Raw genomic sequence first — 17,301 nt, forward strand, 5'->3', positions numbered from 1 at the left:
TGGAAATCAGGGAAAAACAAAATTAAATTTTTTGTGGCAACCGTGAAATAGTAAAATTAGAAAATTAAAAATCCGTATAAAGACAAGAATCATAAACCCTGACGAATGGAAGGAAAGTTTTTGTGTATAATAATTTACTAAAATTCTTTACCTTGTATAAATGTAATTAACTCTACAATTGAAATCGCGATCACGCACAAGTATCTTTTGATCGTGAATTGAATTCGTATACTCGTTTAAGTTAGTGTTGTGTGCAATGTGCAATACTTTCGCTTAATACAAAGAAGAAACTTGGGCATAGAACTGACAGTCTTGTTGAAAACTCGACAAAGAAGCTATCTCAATGATACTTGTACAGAAACTTTGATACTCAATTGTGCATCGTGTTTCAAAACAAAAAAAAAAAAGAACGAACGGTGTGTAAGTGAACTTATAGTTTTCAATGACTATTCGAATGAAAAATTGACTTTTCGCGGTATACGCCAAAAGAAATTTGTAGAAAAACTTTTTTCCCTTTGTGCAACACGAGAGATATATTTCATCATATACAATAGATCAAAAATAACAACTCAAGACAGCGATATACCAATAACAAATAATTGTACCATCATTTTAGTTTTATATCATGGCTCTAACTTTAGAATCGTGTACTTTGGAAGAAAAGTGTTCGTTTCTAGGGAGAAAATATGAGGAATTAGAGGAACTGAGAGAAAAATTAAAGGACTGGGTCAAAGCACATTTACATCTTCCTCAAGGTGGGGATTTTTCGAAAACTTTTCTTTTAAATACTTTTATCTTTTTCTGTTGTATTTTTTGTAACTATTACTTGTAACAGTTGCTAATAATTGCTATCAGATCCTGACAGTTGCTAATAATTATACTAAACACTGTTAATATTTTATAGAGATTCCAGATACAACCCTAGAGTGCTTTTTACTGAATACAAAAATGAGCCTGGAGCAAGCAAAACAAAAACTAGACATGTACTATTCTATCAGACGTTTGGTGCCTGAACTTTTCACAAATAGAGACCCCGTGGGATCTGGCATATCTGATGTCCTCCAAATTGTGTACGTGTTTGATGCATACAAATCGAACAATATCTTCTTCCACTGTCAATATTTAATAATATTGACTTTGCATATAGGAAAACTCTACAATAGATGATCTTTCCTTTTACTCAATCCAAAATTTACTAAAGTTCTTTTTCCCATAGCAATAACTAAAAGGATGTTTAAAAATCCTTTTCTTTTAATAACTAAAATGATGTTTAAAAATCCTTTTCGTTTAATAACAAAAAAGATATTTAAAGATCCTTTTTTTGTATAACAACTAAAAGGACATATAAAAATCCTTTTTTGTACAACAACGAAAAGAACGTTTAAAAATTCGACCATCAATCACTTATTGATTATACAATTTACAGAAAATGGGTCGCACTACCAAAGTTAACACTCGAAAAATACAGAGTCAGCATTCTGAAAACTATGGACTCTGATGATGTAATATACAACCCTTGGGAGATGTTTAAGTGAGTTTTTCCCAAAAAAAAAATATTCTTTTGATCTACTTTCCAACCTAAGAAAATAAACGCATCGAATAGAAAATCGCGATTAAGGTTTATGAATCAGAACCAATTTTACTCTACATAAATCTCGTTTTTCGTTTCAGGTATTCTTTTATGGTTGGCGACGTACGCATTTCGGAGTGTCGCAGCCTGGGAGACATCTACATTTACGACCTATCAGGAGTGCGACTGGGTCGCCTCGCCAAACTTACGCCAACAATACTAAAAAAGTGTGAAGTAACTGCCAGAGTGAGTTTTTACTTTTTACCACGCCCATTTCCCCTAAGCAAAAAAAAAGAAAAAAAAACTGCATAGATTTTGAATCCATACAAGACTTTGAATTTACTAGAGATTCTAAATTTATTGCAACCGATTTTCAATTTATAATGATCAGTGCTATCAACTCTCAATGAAAAATCTAAAACACCTCTCTCTCTCTCTCTCATCTATTGTAAAATATATACATGCGCGCACATATTGAAGCCAGTATTCACTTTCTAGAGCAACATCTCATATTTCATCCAACTTATCTCTTGTGACTATGTTCTCATCAATATTCATTTTATCGTTCAACTAGAATATTCAAAAGCTCCACTTAGATTAAGGAAACCTATTAAAGGTTTAGATTTTAGAAAACAATTCCCTCAAAGTTCAAAATATCAAAATAGAAAACCAAACTTTTATTTAATTCAATATTTAGTAAATACTTTCGCAATTAATTAATAAATTCAACAATTTGCGCGCTTACGCGCTCGGCTGACTTCTCGTACTCACTTTTTCAAATAAAATTAGCAATTTTAAAAATAATAGAACGTAAAAATTTGTTATTCAAATTTTTTTTTTTATAAAAATAAAAATATTAATTGACATCTAGGGAATTTAGTAAAATTAATAAATAAGAAGTCAATTCGATAAAAAGATTCCTCAATTTAAATGGTGACCACTATAGTGACCACCCTGGCCCTCTAAAGATTAATATAGTTAATTAATTAATTTTTTCGATTTCTGGAAGACGTATAAAACACTCTTTTACTTTTTACCTTTTATACGTCTTCCAAAAATCGAGAAAATTAATTTATCAAACTTTTATTTTTTACAGAAAGCCTACGCAGCGAAAATTGTTGGGATCCACTTTATTAATGCGCCAAATTTTGTCGATCGTTTGGTGAATCTAGTAAAGTCGTCCATAAAACCAAAACTAGCAGAAAGGGTAAATATTAAAAAACAAGCCCAAGTTTTTTTTTCTTTTCGTCTTTTCGATTGCCCCCCCCCCCCGGTATAATTTTCGCTATAAATATTTTAATCTAAAGTATTTCTAGAAAATGCATAAAGGTGAATTTGAAATTGATGATAATAATAATTTGTACATTCTTTATTCACGTTGTATGGTTATCATGCTTGAAAATCCCGATTTCGCGCTTCATTTATATGTATACGTTAGGGTGACCCCATCTGATGGCTTCGAACCGCTCGTGGCTCGCCTGGTTAAATTTAATAGCTCGGCTGATTTTGCCGGTATCGATGGCTTGGTTAATGGCCTAGACGAAAATTACATTTTCAAAACTTTAACAGTAGAGAGAGACATATATATCCTCCCCCATTAGATATTTATGAAAATCTAAAAAATAAATTTTTCATTTTCTAAATTTTCATTTCTACCGCACTATATAGGTCCATGTACATTCGACTTACGAATCTCTTTACGAATTCATACCAAAATCTATTTTGCCTGCTGATTATGGTGGCGAGGAAATGCAAGTAGATGATCTTGCAAGTGAGTTGAAGAACAATAACAAAAATATTATTCACATAATTATTTTCATTACTTAGGGTCAGTTTCACCAACTCCGATTAAAAGTTAATCAATGATTAAAATCAATTTAACCGCTCATGATGATTGGTCGGTTAAGGATTTAATTATTGATTAACTTTTAATCGGTGTTGGCGAAACTGGCCCCTTATTATATAATTACATTTAATTATTTTTCATTCATATTAAATTTAATTATTTTTCATTCATATCATGGGTATAAATTTTTATTTATGGAATATTAAATTTAATTATTCTTCAGAAATGTGGCAAGACAAATTAGTGGATTTGCGAGACTGGTTTATAAAGGAAGAACAAGTTCTCACAGATGAGGCCCTCAGAGCTGAACCAATGATAAATCCTGATGATCTTTTTGGAACTTATGGCTCATTTAGAAAATTAGATGTCGATTAATTAAAGCACAAACTAAGAGAATTGTTAACACTAAAGAATAAACCAAAAGGTAATCTAGATATTAGGAAAACAAGTAAATAAATTTAAAGCAATATTCACCAATCAGGGTTGCGACAAAAATTAAATTTTCTTTCTCCCAGACTTTTTCCTGACTGATTTTGACTTTCTTTCCTGATTTTAAAAACTATTCTGATTCACTCCAAAAATTATCGAGCATTCCGAGTCGAATTTAAATTTCTATAAAATTTTTCAAAAAAAAAAAAAATTTAATTTACAAAAATTTTAATAAAATCCTTCGCAACAATTCAATTATTTTTATAAGTAATACAATTTTTTTCACATTCAATTATTTAAAATTATTTAAAAATTATTTTAAAAAATGTAATAAAATTCGTTGTACGAATGCAATTATTATCATAAATAATACAATTTTTCCTAGGATTTAAATTATTTTTACTGCAATTTTAAATTAATTCCTCGAAAAATTGAATTATTTTCAAACATTTTTTGCTTGATTTCAATTACATTTTACAAATAATGAAATTCTTTGCTGAAATTCAAATATTTTCAAAATTTACTATTTGAAAAAAATTTCTCAAAAGAATTCAATTATTTTCATAAATAATAACATTTTTCACAGGATTTCAATTATTTGAAAGAAATGTAATAAAATTCGTTTCAAGAATTCAATTATTTTCATAAATAATAATATTCTTCACAGAATTTCAATTATTTAAAAAAATCTAATAAAAACTCGTTGCAAGACTTCAATTATTTTCCTAAATAATAAAATTCTTCACAGGATTTTAATTACTTTTTAACACAACTTTAAGTAAATTCTTTGAAAAACGTAATTAATTTCAAAAATACTATAAAAATTCTTCGAAAGAAAAAAATGAACAATTATCAATTATTTTTAATAATTTTTGCAAAAGTTCCTAGAAAGTTTTCAAATCCATTTGTTTACAATTTTTATTAGAAAATTCTACGAGAATTCAATTATTTAAATAATTTTCCTAAACTATTTTATCAAAAAATTTTTGAATAATTGAATTTTTTTCAATTAATTTTAATAAAATTTTTAATAGAATTACATTTTTCGAGGAATTTGGTTAAAATTGTATTAAAAATAATTGAAATTCTATGACTTTTATTATTCATGAAAATAATTGAATCTCTGTAAAAAATTATTATTTATGAAAATAATTGAATTATTGCATAAAAAATAATTTGTAAATAATTCAATTTCTGTGAGATTTTTATTATTTATGAAAATAATAATTGAATTTTGGAGAAGAATTTTACTATTTTTAAAGATAATTGAAATTTTGACTAGAATTTTATTATTTAGGAAAATAATTGAAGTCTTCCAACGAATTTTTATTAGATTTTTTTTTTAAATAATTAATATCTTGTCAAGAATATTATTATTTATGAAAATAATTGAATTTTTGAAACGAATTTCTATTAGATTTTTTTTAAATAAGTAAAATCCTGTCAAGAGCATTATTATTTATGAAAATAATTGAATGATTGCAAAGAAATTTATAGAAAATTGGTAAATAATTGAATCCCTGTGAAATGTTTATAATTTTACGAAAATAATTAAAGGTTTGAGTAGAATTTTATTAAATTTTTTTTTTAATATTTGAATTCTTTTGGAAAATTTTATTAAAATAGTAGATATTTAAAATCATTGAATTGAGGATAATTTTTGAAAATAATTGAAATTTTACCAAGAATTTTATTAAAATTTTTGAAAATAATTGAATTTTTGAGAAGAATTTTACTACTTTTGAAGATAATTTAAATTTAGACTAGAATTTTTTTTAAATTTTTGAACAAAATTGAATTTGTAACTTCTCTAAAATTCAATTTTATTAACAATTTAATTTCAATTTTATTTTCAATTTTATTTTTTTATTTAATTTTATTTTTTTTATTTATTTATTTTTTTTTATTTTATTTTATTCAATTTTATTTTTTAGTGTTAAAAAATGTATTTTAGTTGTTGACCATAATTATTTGTAGTGAAAATGATGTAAAGAAAATGTTTGTTTTTGTAACAAATATTCCTCTATAAATCCATGATTTTTAATAATTAATTAAATATATATAAAAAAATGTAAATAAAACTAATTATAAATCCTGCAAATTAAATTTTTTCCAGTACCTACTTTCAATAAAAATCCCTGACTTTTCCCTGATTTTCCTGACCAGTGGCAACCCTGCCTATAATATAGACAATATTTGAGAATGTTTCACAATCACTTGGAGAATATTATTATTAATTTGCATTCAAATAGAAAAATAAACTGAAGAAACAATAAAAATGACATATTTCTTTTGAAAATCAGAGAGAAATCCTTTCCTAAGTGAGTTTTCCCCTGTCACCGATCTTTGAGGTCGCATATCGGCTTGCGAGAGCCCAAGAAGACTCTCTAAATGGAAATTCGTTGTAGCGAAGTTTCTTCGGTCTAGTCTTGTTGAGGGGTTGATGAACACTGAATCTTTTGCGAGAAAAGAATTGCATTCCGTTACAATGCGGTATCATTTAATGCCCTTCCCTTCATCCTCCACTTTCAAATTCCAACCATTAATCCAATCTTTATTGCACATTTATTTTTACATAAATTTACTAAAATCCGTCCATAATAAATAAAAATCCAAAAAATTTTTTTAATATTTTCAAACTATGGGCAAGGAATGGAAAAAAATTACTTTTTTTTTATATTTTCAAACTATGGGAAAAGTATGGCGAACCATTGAAGAAAAAACTATTTTTTTTTCTATACATGACAAAACTTTTAACAGAGTTTAAAAAAAAGAATTAAAAAATAAACTAAACTTACTCAACATTCATATGCTTTTTACAACTTTTTATCAAAGTGACAAACGATATTTTCAAAACAACGACAAGACTGCTTGATATGCATGAGTTTCATTTGTATGTAGTGAAGGTTTGTTTAATTTCAAACAACAATTTTTCAAGCTGAAATAAAAATAAATGTGGAAAAAAAACAGAGCTAAAAATTATTTCTTTTTCATCTGATTAAAATTATATCAACAGAAAAGCATGTAAAGGAAGATAAAAATATATTTAATTATTCCACGATTTTCTTTTGTGAAGAAAACTAATACCAACTTTCATGTATTATTTTAAAAAGCGTATTTAAATTTTTACTTTGAAGAATATAAAATTACTCTAGTAATTTAATTCACGAATCACGAATGTATAATTAAATAATTGTAATCAAAAAATATTTTTAAAACTTCTATATAGTGGATTCAATAAGCCGATCTCAAAAATTTTTCCTTTTCCAAATACGAATGTGCTTCCTCTATAAAAATCTGAAAATCGACATATACGCTGCTGAATAATGGATCGACCATGGATCGTCCAGAAAGAGCTAGAAATGTGATTTTAGGGTGAGCCTCAATATTTTTCCCTTTGTCAATTTTCTAGTTCCTCTTTATCATTTTCCAATAAAATTTTTCCATTTCTTTCCCATTAAAAATATATTTTTTTTTTTCATATAGAAAAAATATCATCATTAAAATACCGAGTATATAATTTCCAATTTTCAAACCACTTATTATCGAAATATTTATCTTTTAACGTATATTTTAACATAAAATTTGAATTGTATATTTATAATGATAAAACAATTCTCGAATTTATGGAATAAAATCGAAATAACGAAAGTTGATCATTAGAAAATTTTCAATGAATCACAAAAGCATTGAACCTAAAATTTTTAATCTAAATTATCAAAGTCAGCAAGCAAGTACAATACATTTGCATATCAACCTATATTATTCCCGCATGATATATCATTACAAAAAGAAGATAGAATGCAATTTTAAGCTTGGATCCACAAACTGCTCGTAAATTTTATAACACTTGCGATAGCATCAGTTAACATGACTCATGCATTAGCGTGTGCTGAAATGAAAATAACACAGCGTTGAACGCTGCAGAAAATCACTGAACATTTTTATTAAAATTACGAAAAACAAATTCGAAATTGCGAGTATAAAAAAAAAATACTTTTAATCGTTATTGCTTTAGCTTGTAAAATTTACTGAAATAAAATAATTACTGACCGATGGTTGGTAGTAATTTTTAATATTTTGCTTTATCGCCACTAATCATTTTAATGAGTTTTAATATACATTCAAGCACCAAAATTATTTTCGTTTTCATTTCATTCATTAAGCAATAGAAAAGAAATTCAGTATACATTTTTTAAAAAATTGGACCCAACATCGACTGCAGAAAAGAGATTCATGCTTGAGTGAAATTTTTATGTCATAAAAATGCGAGACTGTTGCATTTTTCACGAGTTGCGGGGAAAAAATTAGTTGCTTAAATTTTTTTAGAGACTTTGATAAAAAAACTTTCCAAATTATAGAGTTTGTTATAAAGCATTAAAGCTTTTGCCTTTTAAATTATTTTACGTACAAAAAATTGTGCGCAGAATAATTTAATCAGAAACAATTCTAGCAGTATTCAAGTATTCAATTAAAAACGCTGGAGGAATTACTCCAAAATATTTCATTTATCATTTTAATGCGCACTTTAATTAATAAAAGTTTTTAAATAATAAAATAATGTTTACCAATGTTTTACCACTATTAAGTTAAGCAAAGGACTTACCAGTGATGTTGCATGACGAATTTTTCACTTGGTAGAATGATGTATCGAGAAAAATAAATATCCATCCAAGTGAAGATATTAGGAAACAAAAACACTTGATCGTGGTTTTAAAATATCGAACACTCCCGAAACTAATTATTTTTAAATAAAATTTTAACTTTAAACACCCTAAACACTCGATCGCGGTTTTAAAATGTCGAACACTCCCGAAGCTAACACTTTTTAAATTCTTTAAGCACATAATCGTTTCCGAACACTTCCAAACACCAAGATTTCTGTAAACAAAAAATGCAGACAATTAATATATTCATTAAATACAATTTAATAAATTAATTTCAAATTCCTTTACTGTTCCAGATTTTCTAGGTTAAATAACGGAATTTTTCCAGGCTTTTAAAACTTTTTTTTTTAAATAAATATTTAATAATTATTATTTTTACATAGGAATTAAGATTTTCAGAAGATTTAAATTAAATAAAATATAAGAATATTATTAGAAAAGAAAATTGCTAAAATCATTATTTTATTTTATAAGAATATTATTACTGCAACTTCTTTAAAAATATTTTCATCATTTCGATTCAATTATTGATTTCTAGAATTTTTAACTAAAATTCTTCTCTAAATCAACTATTTTTAATAATTTCTGATTTCTGACAAAGTTCCTTGGGAATTTTCAAATCCATTTGTTTACAGTTTAATTTTACGAAAATTTCGATTATTCGTAAATTCTTCAATTAAATATATAGAAAATAAAAACTTGAAATAATTTCCAAAAGAAAATCCGCAATGAAACTTTCTCAAAAAAAATTATTTCCACGGAATTGTTAATTAAAAATGTATGAAAATTCAGAATTTCAGAGTTTAATTTGAAATCTTTTCAAAATTCAATTATTTCTAAAAATTGACTCTCTAATACTTTTAATATTCAATTATAATCTAAAATTTTAACTGTAATCCATTTTTAAATGAATTTTTACTTGAAAATTATACCACACGGAGAGAGAATATAAAATTAAATTTTGTAAAAGTGTTTTACAAATTGGGGAAAAAGTGCAACAAAGCGAAATTTTTATATAAAAAATACTAAACTTTAAAAAGAATTATATGAAATTTAGTATAATTATATTAAATATCAAGAATATTTATTAAATTCTAATAAAACTTTACTAAATTTGATGGAAGTTTTTTTTAAAATTTAGTATTTTTTATATCAAAATTTTGCAGCGTCGCACTTTTTTTTATTATTTATAAATTAATTAAATGTTCGGGTAGAATTTCAATAAAATCTTTTTTAAATAATTAAATTCTTTTGGAAAGTTTTTGAAAATAATTAAAATTTTGCCACGAATTTTATTAAAATTTTTGAAAATAATTTAATTTCGGAGAAAAATTTTATTATTTATAAAGATAATTGAAACTTTGAAAAACATGTTTGTAAATTTTTTTAAAAATTTCTTTTTAAATAATTAAATTCTTTTGTGAAATTTTATTGAAATGGAAGACATTAAAAATAAATAAATTTTGACAAACTTTTGAAATTAATTCAATTTCTACGAAGAATTTCATTAAAATTATTTTGAAAAAAATTGAATTTTTAGAAAGAATTTCATTAGAAATTTTAAAAACAATAATTTAATTCTTTAAAGTAATTCAATAAAAAATGTTTTAAATATTACCCTCAAATTCTAATAAATAAAATATAGCAAAGGTTTTTAAAATAATTGAATTTTTTTGATGAATTTGAATAAAATTTTTAAGAATAATTACATTTTTCGAGGAATTTTATTAAAATTGTATTTAAAATAATAATTGAAAGTCCACGATGAGTTTTATTATTTATGAAAATAATTGAATTCTTGTAAAAAATGTTATTTATGACAATAATTTTAAAATAATTGAATTCCTGTGAAATTTTTATTATTTATGGAAAACAATTAAATGTTGCGTAGAGTTTTATTAAAATTTGTTTTAAATAACTGAATTCTTTTGTAAAATTTTATTGTAGTAGTATAGATATCAAAAATTATTGAATTGAGGAAAGTTTTGGAAAATAATTGAAATTTTGCCAAGAATTTTATTAAAATTTTTGAAAATAATTGGATTTCTGAGAAGAATTTTACTACTTTTGAAAATAATTGAATTTGTAATTACTCTAAAATTCAATATTCCTTTTGGTGTTTTTAACTAAAATTCTTTTATAAATCCATTATTTTAATCAGCTAAATATTTATATAAAAAAAAATGTAACCAATTTCAGAAGGATTTGAATTATTAAAATTTTTCAAAAATCTACGTTCTTTAAGATTTCTAAAAAATATTCATTCAAAATTTGTTTTTCTGAACGCAGCTTCAAATTGTTTAGGAAGTGACATTTAATAGAAAATGTAAAAGAGGAAAATTCTCTCAAGTAGAAAGGAAAAATTTATTTAAGAGGAAAAAATGCTGCAAATGAAGAGGAATCGTTTAAAATGGAAAACAATTTTTTTTTTCGGTGTAACTTTAGAAAACAACAATTTTCCAAGATTCGAAGCATCAAATTTAAATGAGGTGTAAAAGAAATCATGAGTAGATTGCTATCAAACATGAAAGAACCAAAGACAAGTACGTTTCAGCTAATCGAACCAATATTCCTCAACTTCTTTCTCATCACTTTGAAATTTGGCCAATAAACATAAAGATGAAATAATCGTAATTAAATTCCAAACGAAACTTTGAATTTAGATTCTGCTATCAAACTTAAACGAGATTCTAATTCAAGTCTTTCGCAAACGCATTAATTCACGCGAGGAATTTCAAATCCTTTGATATATAACATTTCAAAGTTGGTGCGAAATTAGAGAAATTATTTGACGATAGTATGGTCTTTGAGGCAGCCAAAGATGTTCGCCGACTAATCGGGTAATATAGGGGAGTTAGTACCAAAAGTGCGATATGTATACACATACTTCCACGTATATATTCTCTTGGAAATCTCTGTTCAACAGAGAGTTGCCTATTGGTGCTCTCAATGCCTCTTCTCACGGACGAGAAGATAATATTCAACCAACAGAAGAGTAAAGTTACACCCCATGACAGAAGCAGCGTTACAACCATCCAATGCATCGTTCAATTGAATATGTAAATTGATCACGCAATGGTTCGATAAACGATTTCTATTTCATTCTGTCCCGCACGTCAAAGATATTTGAATCACTAGCACTATCTCAATTTACATCATATTCGAAACAACAAAATATTTTCGCAAAAAAAAAACGAGCACGGTAATTATGATCGTACAATTGTACAATCGTACAATTCTCACAATCAAAGTATAATTTAAAATCCAGCAAATAAAAATATACTCAATTAAAAAGGGTTTTCTTTTTCTACAGCATCAAAAAAGGAATAAAATAAAATTATTAACTCAATTGGATAGTGGAGCTTTTTATTGTAGCATTTATCTAAAACTTACATCAACTTTCGGGAACAAGAATTTTTCGTAATTGTACAAGTTTTTGGTATTGCCGAGCAATAATATTTAGTTACCACAAACTAAATTGAAGTTTCGGATATCCAATTTTCTCACCATAGGAATAATCTAGTTGTAATTCAATATTCAGTCCTGGCTATACACACACACGCGCGGTCTTAAAATATTCCGGCAAAGTCTTGCAATCAAGGAATTACAGAGACAGTAACAGATTACCAAATGCGAATGCATAAACCATTGGCTGAAGCAGTAGAGGAGGCGAAGCACAGAAATGGAGATCAGTGCAAGAAACTAAAGTGTGAGAAGAACGAAAAAAAAAATACAAAACAAACTCGATAAAGTGTCGATAGAATATTCGCGTGGTGAAAAGAACAAGTTTTTAAAAAGTTCCAACTGACTGTCAACAGTAATGCAGCAGTCAAAACTAATAAATATTTTATGCGACATGTCCCTATCCTCCTACTTCTGTTATGTTACTAGAAACGAGTAAGTAGTGAGAATTTACATATTCAATCAAGCATCTAACTCGATGCCTTCGGCTACAGACTTACAGATATAGGTACACTTTATAACTTTCTTCGAGACGCCTTCGATTGAAAATCCCTTTTCAACTCACTATGCTTTCTTACCTCTTTTACCTTCATAAAAGCTTCAGTAAAATGTAAATAGAAATGAAAAGCTACTTTATCAGCAAAAAGTTATAAATTGACCTTTTCATTTCTAAACATTCTCTCATTCCCAAATTCCATTATTTTAATTCTAGAAAACAAATCTATATATGAAAATTCGCAACAAAAATAGAATTAATAACTACCTTGTTACAATTGTAAGCACATTTTACTATTGTATTATAACAAAAAAAAAAGCATTGAATGCAGCTAGAGTATAGCTATAGGAAAAGCAGTTGAAACAGCCTCTATTGATATTGATATTGATATAGCCATCGATGACGAAACTCATTTCTCACGAGTTTTCATCGGCGATGAGTGCCGGAGAGCTTTTCAATTACGGCATACAGTCAATGTAGACTAGCAGCAAGTGGAAAAGATTAAATTGCATTTTCTCAAACACAAATGTGAACCTCCTAAATCGCGACAATACATTAGCTTCATGTCATAAACTTCAAAATCGACAAATTAAATTAACTTTCTAAATTAAATGAAATTGTTATATCATCCCCTTTTACTGTAATTGAAAATAAATTCCCCTCCAAACAAATACGAGGAGAGTAATTAGTCTTACGAAATAAAGAAGTAGAATTTACCACCATAGCATCTTTTCTAGTATTAATAAAAAAAAATCTCAGGGTTGCCAAACAACCTAAAAACCTGGAAATATCAAGGAATTTTATAAACCTTGAAAAAACCTGGAAGTCACATCTGGGTCATCAAAATTAATTTAATTCACTATTCATAAAAAGTAACCACAGCCGATAATCAGCAGAAGATAAAAAATTATTTTTCATCAATCTTTATCTTCTGTTGAGTAACAATTCTTAGTCTACAAATTTTTTACAGGTCCTAAACTACTCCTAGAACAATGCCAATTAATATCTGAGTCATCAAAATTAATAGAAAAATAAAATCACTATTTTATACCTATTATAAAAATATTGTTACTGTAACTTATTCAAAATTACTTTCATTATTTTAATTCAATTATTGTTTTCCACAATTTTTAACTAAAATTCTTCTTTATAAAGTGTAAATTAATTATTATTAATAATTTCCGAAAAATTTCTTTCAACATTTTCAAATCCTTTTATTTACAATTCAATTTTACGAAATTTCATCGATTATTCAGGTACTCGCAAATTCTTCAATCAAATATATATTAGAAAATAAAAAATTCAAATAATTTCAAAAAAATTCAATTCAACTTTTACAAAAAAATTAAATCTAGGTACACAATTTTAAGTTAAAAAAAAAATGAAAAATTCAAACATTCAAAGATTATAATTTGAGACCTGCTTTTCAAAACTCAATTATTATCTAAATTTTTAACTGAAATTCATATTTCAATCAATTATTATTAGAAAATTCTACGACAATTCAATTATTTAAATACAAAAAAAATAATTTATTGAAGAATCAAATGTTTTTTAAAATTCAACTCTCATTTAAAGAATTTGATCAAGAAATTTTTAAATAGGTGATTAAAATTCTTTTGACGAATTTCAATAAAATTTTTAAGAATAATTTCATTTTTCGAGAAATTCGATTAAAAAGGTATTAAAAATATTGAATCTCTGTATAAAAAAATTTCATTGAATTGAGAAAAGTTTTTGAAAATAATTGAAATTTTGTCAAGAATTTTATTAAATTTTGTTTAAATAATTGAAATTTTGCCAAGAATTTTATTAAAATTTTTGAAAATAATTGAATTTTAGAGAAAAATTTTAATATTATAAAAATAATTGAAATTTCGACTATAACTTTTTTTAAAACTTTTGACCATAATTGAATTTCTGCTTAAAAATTTTATTTTTTTTTTTTGAAAATAATTGAATTCTGGAGACGAATTTTTTAATAATATTTCTTTTTAAATACCTAATTATTTTTAATACAAAAATAAATGATTTATTGAATAATTGAATGTTTCTCAAAATTCAATTCTCATAAAGAATTTTATTAACAAATTTTTAAATAATTGCATTATTTTGACGAATTTTAATAAAATTTTAAGAATAATCGCATTTTTCGAGGAATTTGATTAAAATTGTATCAAAAATAATTGAAATTATGCAATGAATTTTACTATCTATGAAAATAATAATTGAATCCCTGTAAAAAATTGTATTACATAAATTATAAAAATAATTGAATCTCTGTAAACATAAATTGAATATTTTTGAAAATAATAAATTTATTGCGAAGAAATTTATAAAAAAATTTTGAAATAATTCATTTCTTTTGAAAAATTTTATTAAAATAGTAGATATTTAAAATCATTGACTGGAGGAGAATTTTCGAAAAAAAAATTAATTTGTTAAAAAGAATTTCATTAAAATTTTTGAAAATAATTGAATTTTGGACAAAAATTTTAATATTTATAAAGATAATTGAAATTCTGACGATAAATTTTTTAAAACTTTTGACCATAATTGAATTTCTTTGATGAATTTGAATAAAATTTTTAAGAATAATTATTACATTTTTCGAGAAATTCGATTAAAATTGTATTAAAAATAATTGAAATTTTGCGATGAGTTTTATTATTTATGAAAATAATTGTAAATCTATAAATTTTTTGATTATTTATGAAAATAATTGAATTATTGCAAAGAAATATTGTAAAAGCAACTCTTTTAAAATTGAATTAAGAAATTTCAATTATGAAAATTGAATTAAAGAAAAATTAGATTTTAAGAATAAGCACAATAACTTTAAAAACCAATATTTTTCCAGGATTCCAATCAAAATTCCCTGACTTTTCCAGGTTTTTCAGGTTTCCAGGTTGCGTGACAACCCTGTAAATATTATTTACTGTTCCTAAACAATGGCTAGAACAAAATTTTTTCAAAAATCTTAAAAAACAGGCAAAATTCCAGAAAAAGTTTTAAATTCCATACTGTTTCCAGGTATTCTATGGGGAGTTATTTAATGTTGTAAAATATAAATGTAGTTTTAAAAACCTGGAAAAATTCCGTTTTTCAACCCGGGGAGCCTAGAAAAGTCAGGGAATTTGATATGAGCCAAAGCGTGGCAATTCTGAATCTGCATAGTACCAAAACATTTTCTACCAGCAAAGCATTTTTTTACTATCAATGCATTTTTAACTATAGCAAAACATTTTTTATCAGCAACACAATTAACTTGAAGCAGCAAATTCGATGTTAAGAAATATGAAGCGAATAATTACCAACATTTTCTCGCAAAATACGAAGTTATCTTTATAACAAGACTACAATCTATTAGTGCAAGGTACATGACTATAGAAAATAAAGTATTGCAGTAAAGCATGATATTAAAATTCAAGAAGATACGTAACTTTAAAATGTTATCCAGGAAAGCGCCTTCTAACTACACTCATTCAATAGAAACTCTACTCCTGTTTAAGTAAGCGATTAAAGTGAATGAAGACTAAAAGTAAACTCTATTAAATTTGCAGTGGTGTGCCACTAATGACACCTTATACTTCCACCAAGTGTATAAACTGTGATTCGCTAATGCAATAAAAATTGTAAAATAAAAATTTTCCCCATCGCTGATATAATCAAATCAATTAGAAAGAAGCACTGAAATTTTTTTCCTACATCGTCAAAAGAATGTGACCTCAAGAAAAATCTTTACCTTCATTAATGAATTTCTTCATTAATGAATTTCTTCATTAATGAATTTTATCGTTAATGAATTTCTTCAATAATAAATTCCTTCATTAAATTAATTTACAATGGTAAATTAATTTAATGAAGGAATTACCTAATCCGAATAAGAAAAGCTCCAACAAATTGTCATCTGTTAAAAATATCTATATCTGAAATAGTTTTTGCATCAAGATTTTAAATATATGATTAACAGCAAATTCATTAAAAGAAATAATTTTCTCTTATACAAAAATAAATCACTTCTTGAAGTTTCTGTTATTAGAATTTCTTTCTCGAATGTTTCCTGCGAAGACATTAACGCAAGCCATTTCTCTCTTGAAAAGTGAAGGTGAAAAGAAAGGAAAATAAGTTCTGATCAGTAGGAAGGAGGAAATTAAGACGGGAGCAATCAGAAGGAGAGAAAGGAAGAACCAGCAGCAGCAGGGAATGAGGAAAAAAGGGCGTCGCCGCGGAAACAACTGCTGATGTAAATCAACTGATGATAACGGCATCTATTCTCAACGAATAGGATGCTGAGTTCCAAATAAACGAAATAAGAAAAAGAAGGGGAAAAAAAAATAAACACTGCGAGGTTAAATCTATCAGAGAAAGGTGGATCTCGCACTCACTGAGAATTTCTTCGTACACAAATTATTTATTTTCCTACTTCGGCAAAAATTAGGTTCTTAACAGAAAATCCCAAGAGAAGAAACGACAACTTTTATTTTCGTCTCCAGCTATCTTAATCATTTATTTATTACATCCTTAAAGAACTATGGGATAAAATAGGATCTCTTAGCGTAAATATTTTAAACTGAGATTTTCTTTACAACCCTGTTTTGTCTTTCTAAATTTCCTCCTTATTCATTTCTTATCTTTCTAAAAGTTTCAGAAAGAATAATCAATATTTCACGTTTCCATTTTTGTCTCTCACAAGAAATATTAAGACAAATTTTAACTATTAATTTCTCTCTTTAATTCACCTTAATATTCATCTACCATTAAATGACAATTACTGCGCCTAAAAAGTTATGTACATCCAACAAAAAAAAAGAAGAAGAATAAAAAACAA

The 17,301-nt window shown here is 25.8% G+C and overlaps 2 protein-coding genes across 2 annotated transcripts in view; one reads left to right on the forward strand and one right to left on the reverse strand.

Annotated features, from left to right (window-relative positions):
- The window catches only part of LOC122502006, a 124,200-nt gene that overhangs the window by 65,842 nt on the left and 41,057 nt on the right, over nucleotides 1-17,301 (reverse strand). The window contains exon 4 of the mRNA XM_043611845.1: nucleotides 8,452-8,726. Within this exon, the coding sequence (XP_043467780.1) occupies nucleotides 8,452-8,726 (275 nt within the window). The remainder of the gene's footprint in view (nucleotides 1-8,451; nucleotides 8,727-17,301) is intronic.
- Nucleotides 296-3,982, forward strand: LOC122502008 (alpha-tocopherol transfer protein-like). Its single transcript, XM_043611848.1, has 7 exons — nucleotides 296-755; nucleotides 905-1,070; nucleotides 1,427-1,531; nucleotides 1,672-1,816; nucleotides 2,667-2,777; nucleotides 3,239-3,341; nucleotides 3,640-3,982. Exons 1-7 carry the CDS (start codon nucleotides 626-628, stop codon nucleotides 3,789-3,791), a joined length of 912 nt encoding a protein of 303 aa, XP_043467783.1. The 5' UTR covers nucleotides 296-625; the 3' UTR covers nucleotides 3,792-3,982.

Source organism: Leptopilina heterotoma, unplaced genomic scaffold (assembly GCF_015476425.1).
Source record: "Leptopilina heterotoma isolate Lh14 unplaced genomic scaffold, ASM1547642v1 Lhet_22, whole genome shotgun sequence".
NCBI lineage: Eukaryota > Metazoa > Arthropoda > Insecta > Hymenoptera > Figitidae > Leptopilina > Leptopilina heterotoma.

What these genes read in the sequence shown, in the direction of transcription:
- LOC122502008 (XM_043611848.1), top strand. Translation starts at nt 626, where the DNA reads ATGGCTCTAACTTTAGAATCGTGTACTTTGGAAGAAAAGTGTTCGTTT. An exon ending in TCTGATGTCCTCCAAATTGT is followed by an intron (nt 1,071 to 1,426) that starts GTACGTGTTTGA and finishes TACAATTTACAG; the next exon opens with AAAATGGGTCGCACTACCAA. An exon ending in AGTGTGAAGTAACTGCCAGA is followed by an intron (nt 1,817 to 2,666) that starts GTGAGTTTTTAC and finishes TATTTTTTACAG; the next exon opens with AAAGCCTACGCAGCGAAAAT.